This window comes from Gasterosteus aculeatus, chromosome Y (assembly GCF_964276395.1).
Source record: "Gasterosteus aculeatus chromosome Y, fGasAcu3.hap1.1, whole genome shotgun sequence".
Classification (NCBI taxonomy): domain Eukaryota; kingdom Metazoa; phylum Chordata; class Actinopteri; order Perciformes; family Gasterosteidae; genus Gasterosteus; species Gasterosteus aculeatus.
In genome coordinates, this window is record NC_135709.1 from 2,709,409 (window position 1) to 2,729,118 (window position 19,710).

At 43.8% G+C, this 19,710-nt stretch overlaps 1 protein-coding gene and 1 long non-coding RNA gene across 2 annotated transcripts; both read right to left on the reverse strand.

The window, feature by feature from the left end:
• Positions 1-1,798: 1,798 nt before the first annotated feature.
• trhr2 (thyrotropin releasing hormone receptor 2) lies at positions 1,799-18,469 on the reverse strand. The gene is made up of 5 exons (XM_078097264.1): positions 18,050-18,469; positions 14,618-14,750; positions 14,073-14,224; positions 13,244-13,367; positions 1,799-2,357 (listed from the first exon to the last, which is right to left on the reverse strand). The coding sequence occupies exons 1-5, from the start codon at positions 18,430-18,432 to the stop codon at positions 1,923-1,925; spliced, it is 1,227 nt and encodes a 408-aa protein (XP_077953390.1). The 5' UTR covers positions 18,433-18,469; the 3' UTR covers positions 1,799-1,922.
• On the reverse strand, positions 6,713-8,794 carry LOC144390807 (uncharacterized). Its single transcript, XR_013454626.1, has 2 exons — positions 8,530-8,794; positions 6,713-7,055 (listed from the first exon to the last, which is right to left on the reverse strand). It is a non-coding gene; the product is annotated as an uncharacterized LOC144390807 (long non-coding RNA).
• Positions 18,470-19,710: the final 1,241 nt, after the last annotated feature.

Consider the following 19,710-nt stretch of genomic DNA (forward strand, 5'->3'; position numbering starts at 1 on the left):
TTGCATGGGCGGTTTCTGTACAAGCTGCGTATTACGTAATTAGGCGCAATTTACGCATCCCCTCCCATCTCTTTATAGGAAAACTATTTTTTTCAACACTAAACGTGACCGACTGTCTCAGCGGATATGACTCTTTGGTGGGGAAGTATCCGTCGAGAGCATGACGTCAGGAGTAATACGAGTGTGCTGAATTCATTTTTAGTAAGCAACTAAATATGTGTAATCTAACACGGCGAAATTGTTTGTTGCCAAATTGTTGGCAGCCAATATTTTGACGGCCGCCAGAAATGGCCCAACATTGCTGGTGTGAACCGGGCTATACAGTGTGTGTCTTGACCCCTGTCGAACCCCTGAGAGTGACTCATCAACCTCTGCGGTTCTCTGAGGTTAAGAACAATTGCTCTATTCCATTATAAGATAGTCCTCCCTTTGGCTCCATGCATTCTGGAGTTCCATGTTCTATCCAGATAAGTAGGTGACTATTGGTGTTTTGTCGTATGTCGGGGATTAATAAGATACGCTTTTGCTGCAGTGCTAGTTTTAGTAGGGCCGGGTCATTTAAGAATAATACAATTGGGCGGTATGAGATTGCATAGTTCAAGATATCCTCCAAAAAGGAAGATACCATTTTCCAAAATGGCATTACATATTTATTACATCTTTACAGTGCATAAAAAAGCAAGCAATTCATTCTGCGCAAATTGTACATACTAGTGGTGGAGTTACTTTCATTAACAAAGTTTTCCTCGTTGGAAGAAAAAAATCTGTTGGTGGTTGGGTCTTTTTAGGTTGAAGTTGAAGTTTGCTTGAAAATCAAGCCGGAACCAGCCGAATGTATGATAGATTATTCTACAAAGGCTCACTTTTTGGATTACACTAAATCGTCTCAAGTTCTGGGGGGCATACCCCACGGTTGACTCACCTTTCTCGCCCTTTTGAGTTTGCAGCTAAATGTAGTTAGTTATGACCATAACTTTCAGTTCTGAAAGTTAAATTACACAACTTTAAGAAAATGTGTATGTCTAACTAAAACAGTCCAAAAGAGTTGTGATTGGGACACTTTACCAAATGTGTTTTATTGACTTTTGCCAAAATCCAGAAGGAAAGACATTGCAATGCAAATGCAATCAAAGCTAATCATCAGAGTTTATTACATATTTATGAAAACATCAACCAAAACATCATCAAAAAAAAACACATCAACAAATAATTCATGCTTACAGATAATCTAAAATGCAACAAACCAGAAGTTCAGGGCTAAATAATCACAGAATTACACACACATACTTTACGGGTTCAAGTAATATTTACAAAGCTGCAATCCGACATTTCATACACAATTATCCTTTATAATAACAATCTACATTTTTTCTGAGTATGCGGTACAGTTTTCACGAGACAAGACCGTGTCATCAAGACACAACAATTCTACTTAGATTTTATCATCACGTTACTATCATGCAGTTTTGTAGGAAACGAAAGCAGTTATTCAAGCGTTTTTTTAATGATGTTGATGATCATGATAACACTGCTAATTTATTGTACTTTTATCAACACATTTAATCGATGGATCAGTATTTTATATTTTAAAGTCAAATATCAGGGTAATGCTTAAAAAAAAACTAAAAAATACACTTGCAAAGGAAGACTAACCCTCCAATAAGTCATAGCATGTCCCATTCAAAGATTTAGATTTCACCGAAAATGTTAACAAAGAGCAAGTATCCATAATCAAAGGGAAAATTTGCAGCTTTGTCTAATAAGAACTACTGACAGGATTACCAAAAATAAGGAGTTCAAGGCACAGCCGTCTTTATGCAATGTGCCATATAAAAGGGCTCTTATGGCCCGTGGAAACATAAATTGAAATTTGCCGAGATAAATGCTTGTTTGAAACTGAAACTTTCTTCTTAATCAAAGTTTTATAAAGGCCAGTTTTTCTTGCCATTGGTTGTTGCTATCTCATTATGACCACCTCTATTCTGGTTTGTAGTCATGTGAGTGGCAGCATTGAATGGCTCTCTCCTTGCATTTTCATTTGTTCTATTGCTATTGCCTTGAGCTGGGGGGTCACGAATACTGCCGACGCCCATCCGGATCATTGACAGTTCCCTCTGATTTCCTTCTAAATGTTGGCAGCAATAAAGCCCGCGAAATGCTGAGCGAAACTTCTGAGACATGGCATTGTATATCACAGGGTTTATAGCACTGTTGGCATAGATGCACGTCCGACAAAACAGGAGGAACCAGGCATCCAGATAGGGCGTGGACACAAAAGAGTTGATCAAAACTAAAGTCCGGTAAGGCATCCACAGTAGAGCAAATAGGATGACCACTACTGCCAGCATATTTGTTACCTGTTGGGGAGAAAGAGAGACACAGCCCATTAAAACCCTATCAAACATATATTATAGGACATATTGTTTAAATAAAGCCTGTTAAGACTGGTTTAAAAAAATGTAATTATGGCACCCTATACAATCTGGTCATAAACAAAGCTCCCCAAGCTCTTTGTTGTCTCAGGTAGCGGCAGCGACCTGTCAATCACAGTAAGCCCGCCCTAAAGCATACCTTGTTTTATGGTCTATTTGACTCTAAATAGACCATAATTTACTAAATGAACAAAAGCCAGCCACCAGGAGGGAAGTCAGGGTCCAGCTGGTTCTTCTGGTTAAGCCACTCGTTCTCTCAAAGGTTTTTTCAACCACCTTTGACACCACCTCTTGTCGTCCCCATGTCCTCCGCATGCATGTTTCCACTTCTCCTGGTCCTCTCTCCTCCTTGCCGTGCTTTTCCTTGTGCTGCAGTCTGTCCTTTAAGCCTAGTTTATGCTTCTGCGTTTTCAGAGCGACGCAAGGAAACGCAGACGCAAGAGCCCCTTGCGTGTCCCTTGCATACCTTTTCACACCACCTTGCGTGCTTCGACCTATTTTTCTAGGCTTGCGTCGCTTTCCCGGGTTACTGGGAGTTAAGTCCATTCGGACTAGTGTGTACCACACGCAGACCGATAGTCTGGTGCAGGGTATGAAAAAAAACTCTGAAGTCCATGATCTGTAAATGTATTAGCGAAGATGAATGTAATTGGGATAAATGGCTTCATCCTCTGTTTGCAGTGCGGGAGGTTCCCCAGGGTTCCACAGGGTTTTCTCCCTTGAAACTGGTTTGGCAGGACACCGTGGGGGGTGCTGGACCTGGGCCATTTTGTCCCAGGAGGAATCAGGATTCAGGAAACATTTATTGCCAAAATATGTCAAACATACAAGGAATTTGTCTTGGCGGTTGGTGCGTGACAGTAGACACAAAACAGACAATGGACAACAAGACAGCAGTGCACAAGTAATAAAATAAAATGAAATGCTAATGCAATGGGTTAGTAGAATAAGGCTATGGGCTAGTATGAAATAAGAGAATACAGCTAAAGTTACAAATATTTAAAAAGTTAAAAAAATATTAAAAATAGAGTGCACTATCGAGCTGCTTCCTGTCAGACAGGAAGTCTGTGATCCACTTGCAGGTGGAGTCGGGCACGTGCAGCTGGGAGAGTTTTGCCTGCAGCAGAGACGGGATGATGGTGTTGAAGGAAGAGCTGAAGTCCACAAACAGGATCCTGGCGTAGGTTCCTGGGGAGTCCAGATGCTGGAGGATGTAGTGGAGGGCCATGTTGACAGCATCGTCCAAAGACCTGTTGGCGAACTGCAGGTGGTCCAGGAGGGGGTCGGTGAAGGACTTCAGGTGGGTCAGGACTAGCCGTTCAAAAGACTTCATGACTACAGAGGTCAGGGGGACGGGCCTGTAGTCATTGAGTACTGTGATCCTGGGCTTCTTGGGAACAGGGATGATGGTGGAGGCCTTGAAGCAGGCTGGTACGTGGCATGTCTCCAGGGAGGTGTTGAAGATGTCAGTGAACACCGGAGACAGCTGGTCAGCACAATGCTTCAGGGTGTGAGGGGAGACTGAGTCCGGACCGGCTGCCTTACGGGGATTTTGTCTTTTAAAGAGCCGGTTAACGTCTCTCTCCAGAATAGAGAGGGTCGTTGCTGGTGGGGGAGGGGAAGGTGATATAGATGAAGAGGCGTAAACCCCTGATGGGCTGGGGGAGGGAGGGGAGTGGGACTGGGGCAGGTTGGTGGAGCTGTGGGGGATGGGATCAGGACATTGTCTTTCGAATCTGCAGTAGAACTCATTCAGCTCGTCTTCCAGGCGGAGTTCATTCATGGAGTGGGGGGGGGGTTGACTTGTAGTTTGTGAGGTGTTTGACGCCTCTCCAAACCGAAGCAGAGTCACTTGCTGAGAACTGTTGGGAGTTTCTCAGAGTACAGTCGTTTAGCATCTCTCACCGCCTTGCTAAACTTTTGACTCTGCGTACAAGTCTTTGTCCCCATTCCTAAATGCCTGATCCTTCTGCAGACGTAGTGTTCTGAGTTCCGCTGTGAACCAGGGTTTGTCATTGTTGTAACTCACCCTGGTGCATGATGGTACGCAGCTGTCCTCACAGAAGCCGATGTAGGAAGTTACAGCCTCTGTGAACTCATCCAGACTGTCAGTAGCAGTCCTGAAAACATCCCAGTCTGTGCAGTCAAAGCACGCCCGGAGATCCTTCAGCGCCTCACTGGTCCACTTCTTGAATTCCCTCACCACAGGTTTGCAGAGCTTTAGTTTCTGCCTGTATGCAGGAATCAGATGGACCATGACGTGGTCAGTGTCCCAGTGCAGCACGAGGGATGGCGTGATAAGCCCTGCTTACTGTGGTGTAACAGTGATCCAGCGTGTTCTCCTCTCTGGTGGGGCATTTGGGGAGTCCGGGTTGGTCCGCTCCACATGTCGTATCTGGTCAGCGAGTGTCCGCTGTGCCTCGTGCACGTTGCCCGCCGGCGGCATGTAAACACCGACCAGGATGAATGAAGCGAACTCACGGGGGGAATAAAATGGTTTGCAGTTGAAGAAAGTTTCCAGATCAGGAGAACAGTGTTTTAGGATCACCGTTACGTCATTGCACTAGCTGTTGTAAAGTAAAAGCAGATTCCTCCACCCTTTGTCTTGCCGGAGAGCTCCGTGTCGCGGTCCGCTCGGAGCAGCTGGAAGCCCGCCAGCTGGAGCACGGAGTCCGGTATCGATCCGCAGAGCCACGTCTCCGTGAAGCACAAAACGGAGGACGTAGAGAAGTCAGCTCACCAGCAGCTGAATTTCGTCCAGTTTGTTGCACAGTGAGCGCACGTTGGAGAGAAAGATGCCTAGCAGTGGAGTGCGAGAACCACGCTTGCGGAGTCTCACCAGCGAGCCGGCCCAGCGAGGTGGGGGGGTTGACCGCACCGTGTTGTACATCAGCCGGAAGCTGTCCGAGGGAGGCCAGGTACAGCCCGGTGGAGAAGGAGTGCCTAGCCATCCGGTGGCCTATCGATTCCCTGCGCTTGTACCTCCTAGGACGCTCATTCACCCTGTGTTCGGACCACGCCCGCTCCAATGGCTCCACCGCATGAAAGTTACCAACGCCCGGATCACCAGGTGGTATCTGGCATTAGTCTTTTAATTTCAAGGTGGTCCATAGGACGGGGGCACAGATGGCTGTGGCTAATTTCCTCTCCCGCTCTCAGGAGTAGGTTAGGCAGGATGGCTCCCCAGCCTAAGTCCGGGACCCCCAAGAGTTAATCACGTTGCAGTAACTTTGGGGTCCCATGCTAGTTGACAGACCTCGCAACCTAACCCATGAATTTAACTTAATGGTTGAGGATGAATTGATTCCTTTCCTTTTTCTGAAGACGTCACAGCCCAGAAACCGATTCAGTCAAAATGGGGACGTTTTCTAGGTCTGGCTCTGGTAGGCCAATTGGGGTGTTTCAACCACTTTTTTGGAACCCACTCGGAAGTGATCGACAGCTTCCTTAGCCAAAATGGGTAGAGCGTAAAATGGATCTTGAGAGTGAGGCTTGCTTACGGTTTGTCGGGTGGAATCAAAAAACTGTCATACCAGGCTTGAAATTAAACCAATTAATGGTTATATACACATAATTTCACTTAACTATATATATATATATATATATATATATATATATAAAAACTATATACTGGACGATGAAACTCATCATCCATGCTGACCACCTTCAACACCATCTACGGCAGACGTTTCTGCACAGGAGTTGCAGAGCTGATTCAATGAGGCCTTCGAGGGACTTCACGGTGTCCCAGCCATCGTGGATGACATTTTGGTATATAGCTGTACAAAAGATGAGCACGATGCCAACCTGCGCGCCATGCTGGAGAGAACCAGGGAGAGGAATAAAGACATTCTGTGAATGCATAACTCCAGCCAATCCAAAGACTGGGTTTGTAACCAATTAGATGTAGATACCATGGTACCTGGCTCTGTCCCCTTACTGTCAAAACAGCAAGCAGAAAACACCTTCGAGCACGAGCAGAGATTAGCCTTGTGAGCAAGAAAGTTCACGTTCCGCGAGCGAGCAACTATCTTGTGCAAGATGCACATTTGCTCCCGCGAGACTGACATTGTGAGACTAACTTTTCCTTGTAGATGTTTGATTTACGCGTGCGCATGAACCTGATTTGCTCGAATTTAGACAGTGATTTGCCAGTTTATTCTTGGTGTAACCACCGGTAGGTACGGAGGGGAGGTTATCGTCCCGTAGGGATATTTATTAATCCACCACGGACCCACAGATGAGCAGTGTAAACAGACCAAAGCAAAAAGATTCCCTCAGAGTACAATATTTATTTTAGTTTCTTAAAATATCAAAAAGGTACGAAACAAATTATTTCAATAATTCCCATCAGCTCTGGGAATGTTGTCAAAGAACAAAAAAAAGAAAGGTTTTAATAAACAAATGCGATTCTATTGGGGCCGTAGGCTGCAGCGGGCTGAGAAGGGGAAAAGAGGGGGGACAGGCTCTAGGACAAGGCCCTCACTCCCTCCAGTGCCGCATCCACACTCACGCAAAACAAGTTAAATCTAAAACAGGCAAGAAAAAGAGAAAGTGAGAGGTCCAGTCCAACCAGCCCTACCACCATCCAGGTAGCCACGCTGATGCCAGCCCCACGCACTCCTAAACAGAAACAAATAAAGTGTATAAATTACCTTTCTGGGGGACAAATCATAATTTGTTCAAGACACAGAAAAACTACCACAATGTAATCTAACTGAACAAAATGAAACAAATGAGAAACAAACCAAAACCAAGCAAAACAGCAGTGCTTCACGGCCTGGGCTGCATTCTCTCCACCTGGACCGGCTCCCACCTGGTTTGGGCCTTCTTGAGGTACGGTCTCTGGCACAAACCAGAGTGTCACGAATGGAAAAATGATTCTTTCTAAAACACTGGTAAAAACTACGTACCAGCTCAAGACGGGTTGTCAAAACTAGGGGTGTAACGATTCATTCACTGAATAGATTTATATTCCTGCGATGCAACTGAATCGATCTGTGCTCCGCAAATCGGCATTCCGGACGACATATATCGATTGAAATGGTACATAATAGATTGTATCGATACTCTGAAACTGCATATTGGATTTAAGTACAAAAACGGTATGGATGTGCGTTTGTTTGTTTTTTAGCACTTTAGACACGTTAAACGTTACTCGATTCAGTCTGCCGTCATCAGTACGCAGCGGCAGCCGCGCGAAACTCTAAACAACAAAACACAGCGTGGAGGAGACGACTGCGAGAGAGACATTTACAAACCTAACTTATCGATCCAGCGCGTGGAAACATTTTGGCTTTTGCAAACACGGAGGTGTTCTAAATAAGTCGGTCGCTGTTTGTAGAATATGTAGAAGCCAAATTAAAAAAACGACGAATCTTTCCGGCCATCTACTAAGGCGCCGTGGGATTAAACAACGCCGACAGTCAGGACCTCTAGCAGAGTTACCAGCTGCAGCGTTGCTGCTGCTGCAGGAGGTAACTCCAGCTCTGCAGACACCTCAAGCCTCGCCAGCACCAAACTCAACATCACAGTAACAATTGCCAAGTTTATCTGTAAAGACATGCGACCCTACAATGTGGTTGAAAATGGCACTTGATTCAAATAAAAATGTTAATACATTTGCCATTAATTGTTGTTTGCTTGTTTAGAATATCCATAATTAATTTAAACCTGATTTCTTAACAAGAAACAGGGATCTCAGAAACTTTGCCTGCACTGTCCAGTAAAGTTACTGAATCGATTTCAAGTCACTAACCCAGATCGTCCATGAATCGAAAACCATGAATCGCGATTCAAATCGTTGTTAAAATGAATCATTACACCTGGTCAAAACCATACTCCGACACGGGAAGACAGCATGCTCCTGTAGTGTTGTAAAATGGAGCCTTTATACCCATACTAATTGGTGAACCAGGAAGTGGGAGGGGCTTAAAGCTATGGTATCACATGAGGGACATTTCCTCACTGGCTACATCTACCCCGCGTTTTTTTTTATTGGCAACCTGACAATTTACTACTACCAGGGTCTAAAATATCCTGTGGTGGTACTACCGCCTAGTATCTGGGTTGTAGCCCTGTGCGCACTGCTCCTTACCCTCGCAAATTATATGGGTTTGAATGTTGGCCAGCTGTCTCACGGGTAGACTTTTTTACCCCCTCAGGAACAGTGGTCGGAGAGGAACTAGGGCCTGCCAGTGGCTCCTGCAAAGTTGCACCTGATCCCGTGGGGTGCTGGGCTCCCAGACGTGGGGTCTGTCCTCTACTAGGCCGGGAGTTCTTTGGGCTAGCTGCAGGCCCAACCATTGCCCACAGGTCATGCTCCTCGATGATAGGGTTTGTTGCAGTGGGGTATGGAGCATCTATAGAGGTAGGGTCACAATTCAAAACAGGTACAGGTTTTAACATGGCACAGTTAACATATCGTACCTCTGTTGGATGTCTTATGTGGGGCAACAACGTACACTGCACCCCCTGGCTCCAGAGATTTCACCACCTAAAAAACCTCAGGTAACACGGATAAAAACTACGTACCAGCTCAAAACAGGTTGTCAAAACCAGACTCCAACACAGGAAGACAGCGCGCTCCTGTAGTGTCGTAAAAATGGAGCCTTTGTACCCATACTAATTGGTGAACCAGGAAGTGGGAGGGGCTTAAACCTATGGTATCACATGAGGGACATTTCCTCACTGGCTACATTGGCAAACAGTAGCCACAGATTTGTTCACCTGGCACAGTACTGACTATTATAGCAGGTACTTTGAGGTACCAGCCTCACATCCCCAACTGTCAAAAAGCTGAAATCCATGTTTGCCAGATTTGTAATACCCCACACAGTAATCAGTGCCAATGGACATTGTTACAGTTCACAAGAGGTCACAGGTTTTTCTCATGCTTGGGAATTTGAGCATACCACAAGTACCCACAGAGTAATGATTTGGCTGAAAAGACTGTTCAGACCGTCAAAGCCCTCATGGACAAAGCACACACACAGCAGATGGACCCGTACCTGAGTTTACTGGAATACAGGAACCAGGGCTGTGGTGGACGGTAAACGCCGTTTACGCACCTCTAGAATTTGGAAATAGCGTTTACGCACCTATAAATAGCGTTTACGCACCTATAAGTGGCGTTTACGCACCTCAAAGTTCCCTGCGCCTGGTATTCTTCCGTTGGAATAATCCGAAATAAACTTGGTGTAATTTTAAAACAGCTAAGACTACGTTTCCTATTGTTGAACATATAAACGCCGTAGTTTGAATCATGTTCATCTGCGCTGTATTACGGTCTGTGAGCATCCAATCAGTGCCTTGCGGCTGCAGCCGCGACACCAATCAGGATCCAGGAGGCACATACACGCTGTGGATCAGCCCAGCGGTCCCCAAGCTTTTTTACCTCACGGACCGGTTTCATGTCAGAAAATATTTTGCGGACCGGTCGAGAAGGTCCGACGGTGGGGGGGGGGGGGCGGGTAGGTAGTCGTTGCGGGTGGAACGACCGACGGGGGGGGGGTAGTAGTCGCGCGCGCTCTGTGTTCGCTGGTCGTGCACGGTAAAAGAAAAACGCCTGGTGACGCCAGCATGAGTGTTCCTTTAACTTATGTTGTCAGTGTAATTGACAGGCTGCTTAACTGGTTAACTCTTAAATTTAACATATTTGTTCAGGCAGTGAGAGGACAGGCAATGATGCAGAGAGCACAGGGAGAGGAGAAACACCAGGTCCAATAGAGAGAGGAGAAGCACAGAGGAGCCATGAACGTGTTCTGGGGTTCATGGCTCCTCTGTGCAAGGCAGGACCTGACGTGGAGGACAAGGAGGCCCTCTGGGCACTACTGTAAAAAGGAGACTCCATATGTAGATAGTTCTTAATCTGCAATTGTGTTGTTATGTTGTGTTGACATACTTTTCTTTACTGTTTTCTTAAATTTAATAAACTACAAACAACACATTTATTCATTGTCATTGATTGTATATGAATTTTACTGATAACATAATGCAATATAGCCAGAACAGCCTTACAGAGTCGCGACGCTTTGTGTTGCATTGCTTCGCATCGCGTCGAGGTCTGTATGATCACATAATTCAGAGTTTACCCACCTCTAATTTTACCACTACAGCACTGACAGGAACACACCAGTTGATGCACTGAAGTCGCTGCTAATGAGCAGGCGTCTGTGCTCAATCCTACCAATCACAGGAAAACAACTACAGCCTGAACTTGTCAGTCTCAGCGAAGTTCTCAGCAGAAGGCAACTGTGTCAACAGAAATACTACTACTACAGGAATGCTAAGACAGTATCAGATGGAGCCACAGTACGTTTCCAGCTTCCCACGGGGACATGGGAACCCGCCAAAGTCATCGAGCCAGCAGGTACCCAGAGGTCCTACAACATTCCCACTGATGGAGGTCACATGCTCAGGGGTAATTGCCGTCACCTCCTGCAGACGTGTGAAAGTGACACAGACCAGGTACTTCCACCAAACAACCACCAGATGAAGCCTGAGGAAACTGAGCATCAAGCAGTACAGCGAGACCCTGCAGGTCATACAGGTTCACAACAACCACCAGACTGCACTACCACTAGATCAGGCCGTATAGTGAAGCAAAGACATATTGAACTTGTGAACAGGAGAAGAACTGAAGTATGTGTTCATGAGAAATTAAAAATGTTTGCGTTTGAAATACTTGAAATGCCGTTTAGCATCAAACCGTTAATACTTGAGAACTGGTATTTGTCTTCATATTCCCTGCAGCAATACAAAGTTCTTGTAGATTTGGCATACATAGAAGCCTATATAATTGTTCAGAAATGTTTAAATTGACAATGTTTAATAACCCACCTGGCAGCTATAGCCATGTTTTGTTTCAAAGGAAGGGGGGTGTAGTATCTTGAATACTTCTGTTTAAGGTAAGAGTAAAATAATAAAGATGGACGCAAACAGCGCCGGCTACTAAAAATGTACGTGCCGTACTTTGACAATTAAATGACAGTAGACACAAAAACAAATACAACAAGGACCAGGTGAAGAGAATGAAAGATGATCTCGTGTTGACAGGATCTGGAATGACAGTAGAGTTACTTGACAAGTAGGCAGGCAGGAAAAAAACTAATAAAATGGAGAATTCGTGAGGAGTCCCCTACAATAGCAATTTAAAATGATGACTCAACGTGTTGGATTTTTAAATTCAAATGTATTTCAGTAACAAGTTAATACAAAAAGTGCAAATATGCATTTAAAAGTAAAGATAAAGTGCAAATAAAGTTTTTAAAGTAACTCCAAATGACCAATCAAGCCTGTGCAAGTGATGAGCATGTTGAGGATGCTCTCTGTCCAGAGCCCTTCCATCTGAGGGGTGCACAAGCCTCTCTGAAGTACAAACTTGTGCACGCGCCTTTGCTTAGTACTAAAAGTGAAAAAGAAAGACACACAGCTTTAATTATCACGTTGCACGCTATAATATCATCGTTTTTCTTATGCTAGAGTAGATCTCTCATAATTGTGTCAATATGATAGGACATTTTTTCCACAATCTTCCACAAGAGTGCTAAATAGAGGAAGTTAACGTTAACTATTAAGAACAAACAAAAAGACGAGCCACTGGGATATTTCACCGATTTACTACATTGCATTTAAAATAACTTATAGCGTTAGCAAGCATCCTCCCCAAGACGTTCTGTTTTCCAACATGTGAGTGTAAGCGTTACGATAAGTTAACAAGGCTAATGTTACTTTAGTTAGCTAAAACTTACCCATCAGGAGAAGACGTGGTGGCTCCAGCATGTTCCTGCCTTGCCGTACTGCTGCTGTGAAACGCCAACACTGTTCTGCAGATGCTGCGTTGTACTTTTTGTTTGGTTGGCTGATGAAATACTCCCAGACCTTTTCGGCTCTCCCACGTTCAACTTGATAAAGTTCTTCTTCGCCTTGGTGCATGAAGACAATAGAAGCGATACTGCTCCTACCACTTCCTGTAGTGCATTACAATGCCGAATGAAAAAGGTCGCTTACTCTGAATCCTTTTATAATATACGACGTTGACCATAAAAATCTGCGGCGACGATTTTTCATACTCAAAGTCGTCGATTATCTTAATCGTTGCAGCTCTATAATGATGTGTAACCACTGGCCACCTTCAACTGGGTCTATTCAATCAAAATGTACAATGAACTTCGTATTCGGCATAAGGTCAAATCTAATGCTTCTTTCCGCTCTTTTAATTGTTTGTTATTTTCTAAATGTTTTAAACAAAAAAGTATACTCAAATCTTACACCTTGCTCCTTCAACAGACATAAACCTTTACAGAGATACGTTCATAACCTGCCTGTATAGAGTAGAAATAAATACAAGAAATTCATGCATCAATCTTTTGGTTGTTTCCGATTTATCAGCAAAATATTTTCATTTAAAAAAATTACTAAATCGTACTGTTGCTTTTAAATGTCTTTTATGGGTTAAAAAAATGTTATGGGTTAAAAAAAACGTTGACATCACATTTCTGAGTGGCTTATGAAAGTACATTTTCAAGACCAAAAACCTTGAGAAGATGTTTTTTGTGACCACCGTGATTGCCTACAGGGCCTTGTAACATCAAGGACAGCGGACTGGTAAGAGGCCCCCTTTCCGAAGCAATGGGTTGCAGGAACATCCTCACCATGCTAAAGAGGGAATCACGGCTTCTATATTTTAGCAGATCTCACACACAGCCAAAGATGTGAGCAATTGCCTAATGAATAAGACAAGATGCAACAACAGGAGAGTGCAAACGGGGTTAATAGGATAGAGGGTAAATGTTGAATGAAGCAGAAACCTGTTTCCTGGAGGAGAGTGTGCTCTTTGGCCGTGCCTGTCGACCACCCTTCCGCGCTTCGGAGGCTTCCCTGCAGCTGCGACGCAGCGTCGTGGCGCTGGTGTCACAATGGTTGGGCAGGCGGCTGAAATGAAGCAGGTATGTGTTCGTTGGTTAAGTTAGGTAATTGATTAAATTAAGATGTGTGTGTATATATTTAACGTGCGCTGTAGGCCTGGAAATCCTGCAATAAGGATTACCTAGTATAGGTTTCTGAATGCAGACCTTTAAATTAAAACTGAACTTTATACTTCATCTCATGAACACAGTGTATTTCCTTCAGTGTCAGTTAGTAACGGTGATCAATCTTTCAAGATTTTTAGCTCTCTGAAGGCTCGTTATAGACATCATGACTTCCCCTTCCACCCCCCTTGTATGGATCATCAAAAACAAGTGGAGCCTAAAAGAAGAAGACATTCTACAACTCTTTTATAATGAATAAACTGATGAGTTACATGCATGAAATTGGTACAGGGCCCTTATAAACTAATCCAACATATGATATATTACTTAGGTTAGTTATGGAGGAAATGGAGAAAAATACAGAACTCCTCATTTTAAATCTCTTCCATTCACCTGAGTTGATAGAACCAAAGTTATTCATCACTGTGTGAGGGAATACTGCTGTTAACCCCCCTGAACCTCCTATTTCTTATTTCTTACTAATTATTTACACAATCAAAGTGCCCAATGCACTACTTTGTGATTATTTAATTGTAATTAAGCGCAATAACAAATTGTAATTGTTGCCCAGCACAAAAACGATTATAGTTGAACCTTTTTACCGTACCTGAGGTAGAGGACCTGTGCAATCAAGCCATACAGTACAATGGCTAGGAGCAGCGGTATTACATAGAAAATGGAAAAGTCGATGAGGTAGATAGGCAGGTAGAGCTCTCGTTTCACTTTGTAGCCGCACTGCACATGTCCATCCTGGCTGACCTAAATTGCACACAGTTATGACAGGACACTTATAAACCAGACTGATATGTGTGGGCTAAGAGGCAAAATAATGTATAACATTATCAACACATGATGCTTCTCTCAGGGCACAGGGCTCTTAAAAAGCTTTTCACATTCCCCCTGCATATGAAAACGAGACTCGGCATTACAAATGTTTGAGAAATGAGAGAAAAGTATGAGAATATATATATATATATATCTATAAATAGATATACATCTCTACACCTGCATGTCTTTGGACCAATGGTAGGAGACCCAGGAGAACGAAGACTGGGTTTAAACTCAGAATTCTTTTGCTGTGAGGCCGTCTTAACCATTAATTAAACCGTTAACAGATCAAATGTAATATAAAATGCAGTTTATTTATCTAACCTGAATGTCCACCAGGAAAAACCACAGCATGCAGTAGACACAGGTGCAGATCCAAACCACGGAAATTATCCGCCTGGCCCGGGACACTGTGCACACTGTCTGAGCCGTCATTGGATGGCAGATTGCTATGTACCTGCATGCGAACAGGAAATTGGAGATCAGCCACACAGCGGCTGTCAACGTTTTAAGCTGTTGGTGGGAAGATAGCCATGTGTTATTTATCCAATGTTTTTGCTGTTTTTAGATAAACATGTCTTTATTGCAGCACTAAACAATTTAATGACACTCTCTCCTCTAATATACATCCAGACATTAAGCTAAGGACTAAGCTAAAACTATTTCATTAATCAATGCAGTTGGCTTGAAAACTGAAATTACAGTAAAAAAACATTGGTCAGATTAGTTTTTTTTTTATCAGCTCCGGTCATACCAAGAGAACAACAGTACACTGATGAGATTTATGAAGAATAACCGGAACAACTTAAAATAGAAATCTTTCCCAGTGTATAATTACTTTCCCCTCTAATTATAGAATATCACTGTTGATGTAAGGAGACTCCTGAACAAGAGGACCAATCTCTTTCATTGTGTGTTTTAACTTGTGCTGCTTGACTATTAATCTAAGATTGAATTTGTGGCATATTGAAAGTAATTACAAATGTTAATAGATTTGACAAAATGAAATGGTTGTAAATCTCATCTCAACTCATCTTCAACCACTTATCCGTGGTCGGGTCACGGGGGCAGCAGTTCCAGCAGGGGATCCCAAACTTCCCTTTCCCGGGCCACATCTACCAGGTCTGACTAGGGGATCCCAAGGTGTTCCCAGGCTGGTGTTTATACATAATCTCCCCACCTAGTTCTAGGTCTTCCCTGGGTCCTCCTCCCACCTGGCCGTGCCTGAAAAACCCAGGAGGCATCGTTACCAGATGCCGAAACCACCTCAACTGGCTCCTTTCAACGCCAAAGAGCAGCAGCTTTACTCTCCCAGACTGTTTGGGACTGCCTAAAAGTGTTTTCTGTAATGATCATCTCAAAAACAAAGCATTGCTCAAGACTCACACACAAGCACTTGAATGATATTCCCCAAGTTTGGTGGTTCGAGTCCCGGCTGCCTCATATCTCATGTTGAAGTGTCCCTGAGCAAGACACCTCACCCCTAATTGCTCCCAGGGCAAAAATGTAAAAATCCATAGGTTGAAAATGTAGTGTAAGTCGCATTGGATAAAAGTGTCAGCTAAATGACATGTAATGTAAATGTATCAGGAAAAATGTATTGGTGGGTTGATCTATTTCAGACCCTTTTCCATCTTAAAAACACAGTTCTGTGAAAATGAAAACGTACTGTTGAAGTTGTAATGCACATGTGCAAATGATAGACTGAGGGACGTATTGGTGAAGGGTTATGAATCCGAATATCTTTAAAAAAATATGGAGGTTAACGAGTACAAATGTTTTGTAATTTTTTCAAACAATCCAATAATTGCTTCAAAAACAGCGTTATTGCCACAGGCAGCAGCGCTCACTGCTTGCTTTGGGACAGGTTTGATGTCAAACGAGCGAGGTCATTTGCAGAGGAGAGCCAAGGCAGATAGGCTAATGTCTGCGTTTTTGGTCTTTATGTTCCTAGTTTGTACATAACTTGTATCTACTTTGTTGTACATAAAGTGACTTTGGGTATATCACTCAATTTCTGCTGCCACCAGGATACAAAGGTTAAGGTTAATTCACTTTTGAAGGAACTACTTTTTTTTAGAGAGAACAGTTCCACAAGCTTTATCTAGACTAGGGAATTTGAAACTTTTTCGAGGTTATTGTTTCAAGATAAGTAAGATTGTCACGGTTTGGGTTTATTTTCTGCTTTACTTTGTAGTTTCCTGCCTCTTGTGTCCTTGGGTTAACTTCACTTCCTGCCTTGTCCTGTCATCCCCTGGGATTGTCGACACAATGGAGCAGCAGCTCTACTCCGAGCTCCTCACGAATGGCTGAGCTTCTCACCCTATCTCTAAGGGAGACGCCAGCCATTGTCCTGAGGAAACCCATTTTCGGCCGCTTTTCATGACCCATCCTTCATGACCATAGGTGAGGGTAGGAATGAAAATTGACATGTAGATCCGACTCAGCTCTGTTTTCGTCACAACAGTGTGGTAAAGCGAGTGCAATACCGCCTCCGCTGCTCCGATTCTCTGGCCAAACTCACACTCCATCTGTCCCTCAGTCGTAACAAGACCCTGAGGTACTTGAACTCCTTCATTTGGGGTAAGGACACATTCCCTATCTGGAGTAGGCAATCCATCGGTTTCCTGCTAAGAACCATGGCCTCAGATTTAGAGGTGCTAATCCTCAACCCGACCGCTTCACACTCAACTGCAAAACGCTCCAGTGAGAGTTGGAGGTCACAGACAGAAGATCAGGACCACATCATCTGCAAAAAGCAGCGATGAGATCCGCAACCCCCAGATCTGTAGACCCTCCTCCCCCTGACTACGGATCGATATCCTGTCCATAAAGACCACAAACAAGATTGGTGACAAGGCGCAGCCGTGGCGAAGGCCCCCCACCGGAAACCAGTCCCCTCCTCCCCATTCAATAAACTCCAGCTTTGTTTCTCCGACGCGCCCTGAAACAAGCTCCATATTTCACGCGCTTGAGCGCCGCTCAGCATCTCGCCATCGTAGACCGAGCTTTGGCATGTTTGGCAGAGCGCCTTGAGCGCCTTGTATGGATCAACTAATTTATCCATATATACAGGCCCTCCGGATTAGAAGTCGTTTTTTGAGAAAATTAAAGGCTTTTACGTGTGCCTTATAGTGCGGAAAATACAGTATTATTGCAGCTTTTTAAGAAAAAAATTCTTGCTGCTTGATGAGTTCCGAAAGTAAATTTTTACTGGGGGGGAGCTGGCTCATTAGCATTTAAAGGAACAGGCACTCAAAACAGGTCAATCTGTGGGGAGGTGTTTTTGACAGGGTAAAAAGGGTGCTGTTTGAAATGATTCATGTGGTATTTCGACCAAAATATGTTACAAACATTTCATTGAGACCCCAAGGAACCATATCAACTTGTGGAAAAATGGGCATACGACGGGTCCTTTAATTGAAAGCAACATTTACATCCAATATTTTAAAAGACTTTGATTCTCCAATTGCTTTTCTTTGATCTATCATGTGTTCAAGTCTTCTGCACAGGACAGAGTTAGTAGTGACAAATTATGCAAATCCATGTGAATGAATAAATTGAATTGAATGTACATTTTGTCTCGCCCTATGTTGGCTGGGATTGACTCCAGCCCCCCGTGACCCTTTATGAAGGATAAGCAGCTTTGAAGATGACTGACTGACATGTACATTTTTTTTTGATTAAATTAGAACCTGTTGCTGTACAGTAAAATCTAGCGAAAGTTGTAATTGGTTGTTGGTTGCCCATCCTCACCTCTCCACTGTGAAGGCAGTAATGGAGCAGGAGGACACGTTGATGCCAAGGTACTGAAGGTAGGTGATCCCCAGACAGCCGACGTGGCCAAAAACCCATGTGCCCGTCAGACTGTCTGTAACGTTGGGCAGCCCTGCCGCCACCAGCACCGTCAGGTCAGCTATGGCCAGGCTGACCAGATAACAGTTGGTGGGTGTCCTCATGTGACGGGTGGTAAGGACCACGAGGACCACCATGATGTTTCCAACAATGCCCACAGCGCACACAAGCAGGACTAGGAAGACCGAAACTGTCTTGTACTCCAACGACTCCCGGGTGGCATCGCTGGGATTTAGAGAGATGTTGGTTGGGTTGTCAAGTCTTGAGCTCCCGTTGTCTGTCATATCTGTTCTCAGTTTGTCTTTGTATACCCCAAATGTTTGTTAATCACAAGTAATGTTCATTCGATTAAAAGGGTGAGGGGCATCACTGTTAGGTTGCCATGGTATTTAAATCACTGCAAAAGGGTATTTTATCTTAGATATTTCCGTTGGTCTTTTAACTTTACTGTTTAACTTTAACACGACTCTTCCTTTTGACTAATAAAGAGTGAAAAAGAATAAACCGTTGAATAAGATCTGAGAACTTCTAGTGCCCCATTGATTCACCTGGAAACACAAAAAGAGTCAAATTAGTTGAACAAACGGAACTGAATGGAGGATAACCTTTGAATTGGCTGTTTTTTTGGTCAAAACGCAAGGTAAGGCAATTTTACTTGTACAGCACATTTCAACAACAAGGCAATTCAAAGTGCTTCACATAAAACCATTAAAAACATCGAAACATTAAGCAAGGAGATTTATAAACAGTTAAGAACATTGATACATCGAAACATAAAATAAAAAAGTCATTAAAAGGATCTAAAAGACGTTAAAATATTTCAAGTAAAATAAAATTGTAATGTAATTTAAGAATGTTTAAGAATTCCGACTTGCAGAAATGGTCAATTGAAGGCAGCAGCAAACAGAAAAGTCTTTAATCTGGATTTAATGGCGCTAAGGGACTCAGCAGACCTGCAGCTTTCTGGGACTTGAGATATTTTTGAACAAGTGTGTTGGAAGAATATCTAAGGAGCAGGAGGATGACTTGAGATGTTGTATAATGTCATCTGGGCCTGTTAACACACCTAACACAGGTAATCCTTATTTCTCTCCCTCAGGTTTCTGCATTCAGTGGTTCGAAATGCAAATGTTAGTTAACACTAGAAAATGTATATGTTGTCAGGGTTGCGGGTGGAAGGCAGGACTCAAACGCAGAGTTGTCAGGAAACACAAAGGACTTTAATAGTCAATGTTCAAAAACACAGGAACCGGGAGGAAACTCAGCAGGCAACATGTGTGACAAAAGACAATGACGCGACAAGTGACACATGGCTTAAATACACAAGGGAGGTGCAGGTGATTGGACACAGGTGGAAACTATTAGACGATCACAGGGGATGACGGGACAAGGCAGGAAGTGAAGTTACCCGGGGACACGAGTGGCAGAAAACTACAAAATACAACAGGAAGTGAAACCACACCGTGACAGTACCCCCCCCCCTCAAGGACCGACTTCCAGGCGGCTCACACTAGAGCAAAACAAGGGGTGGGGGGGCAGGGAAACCAGAGACGTTGGTCGGA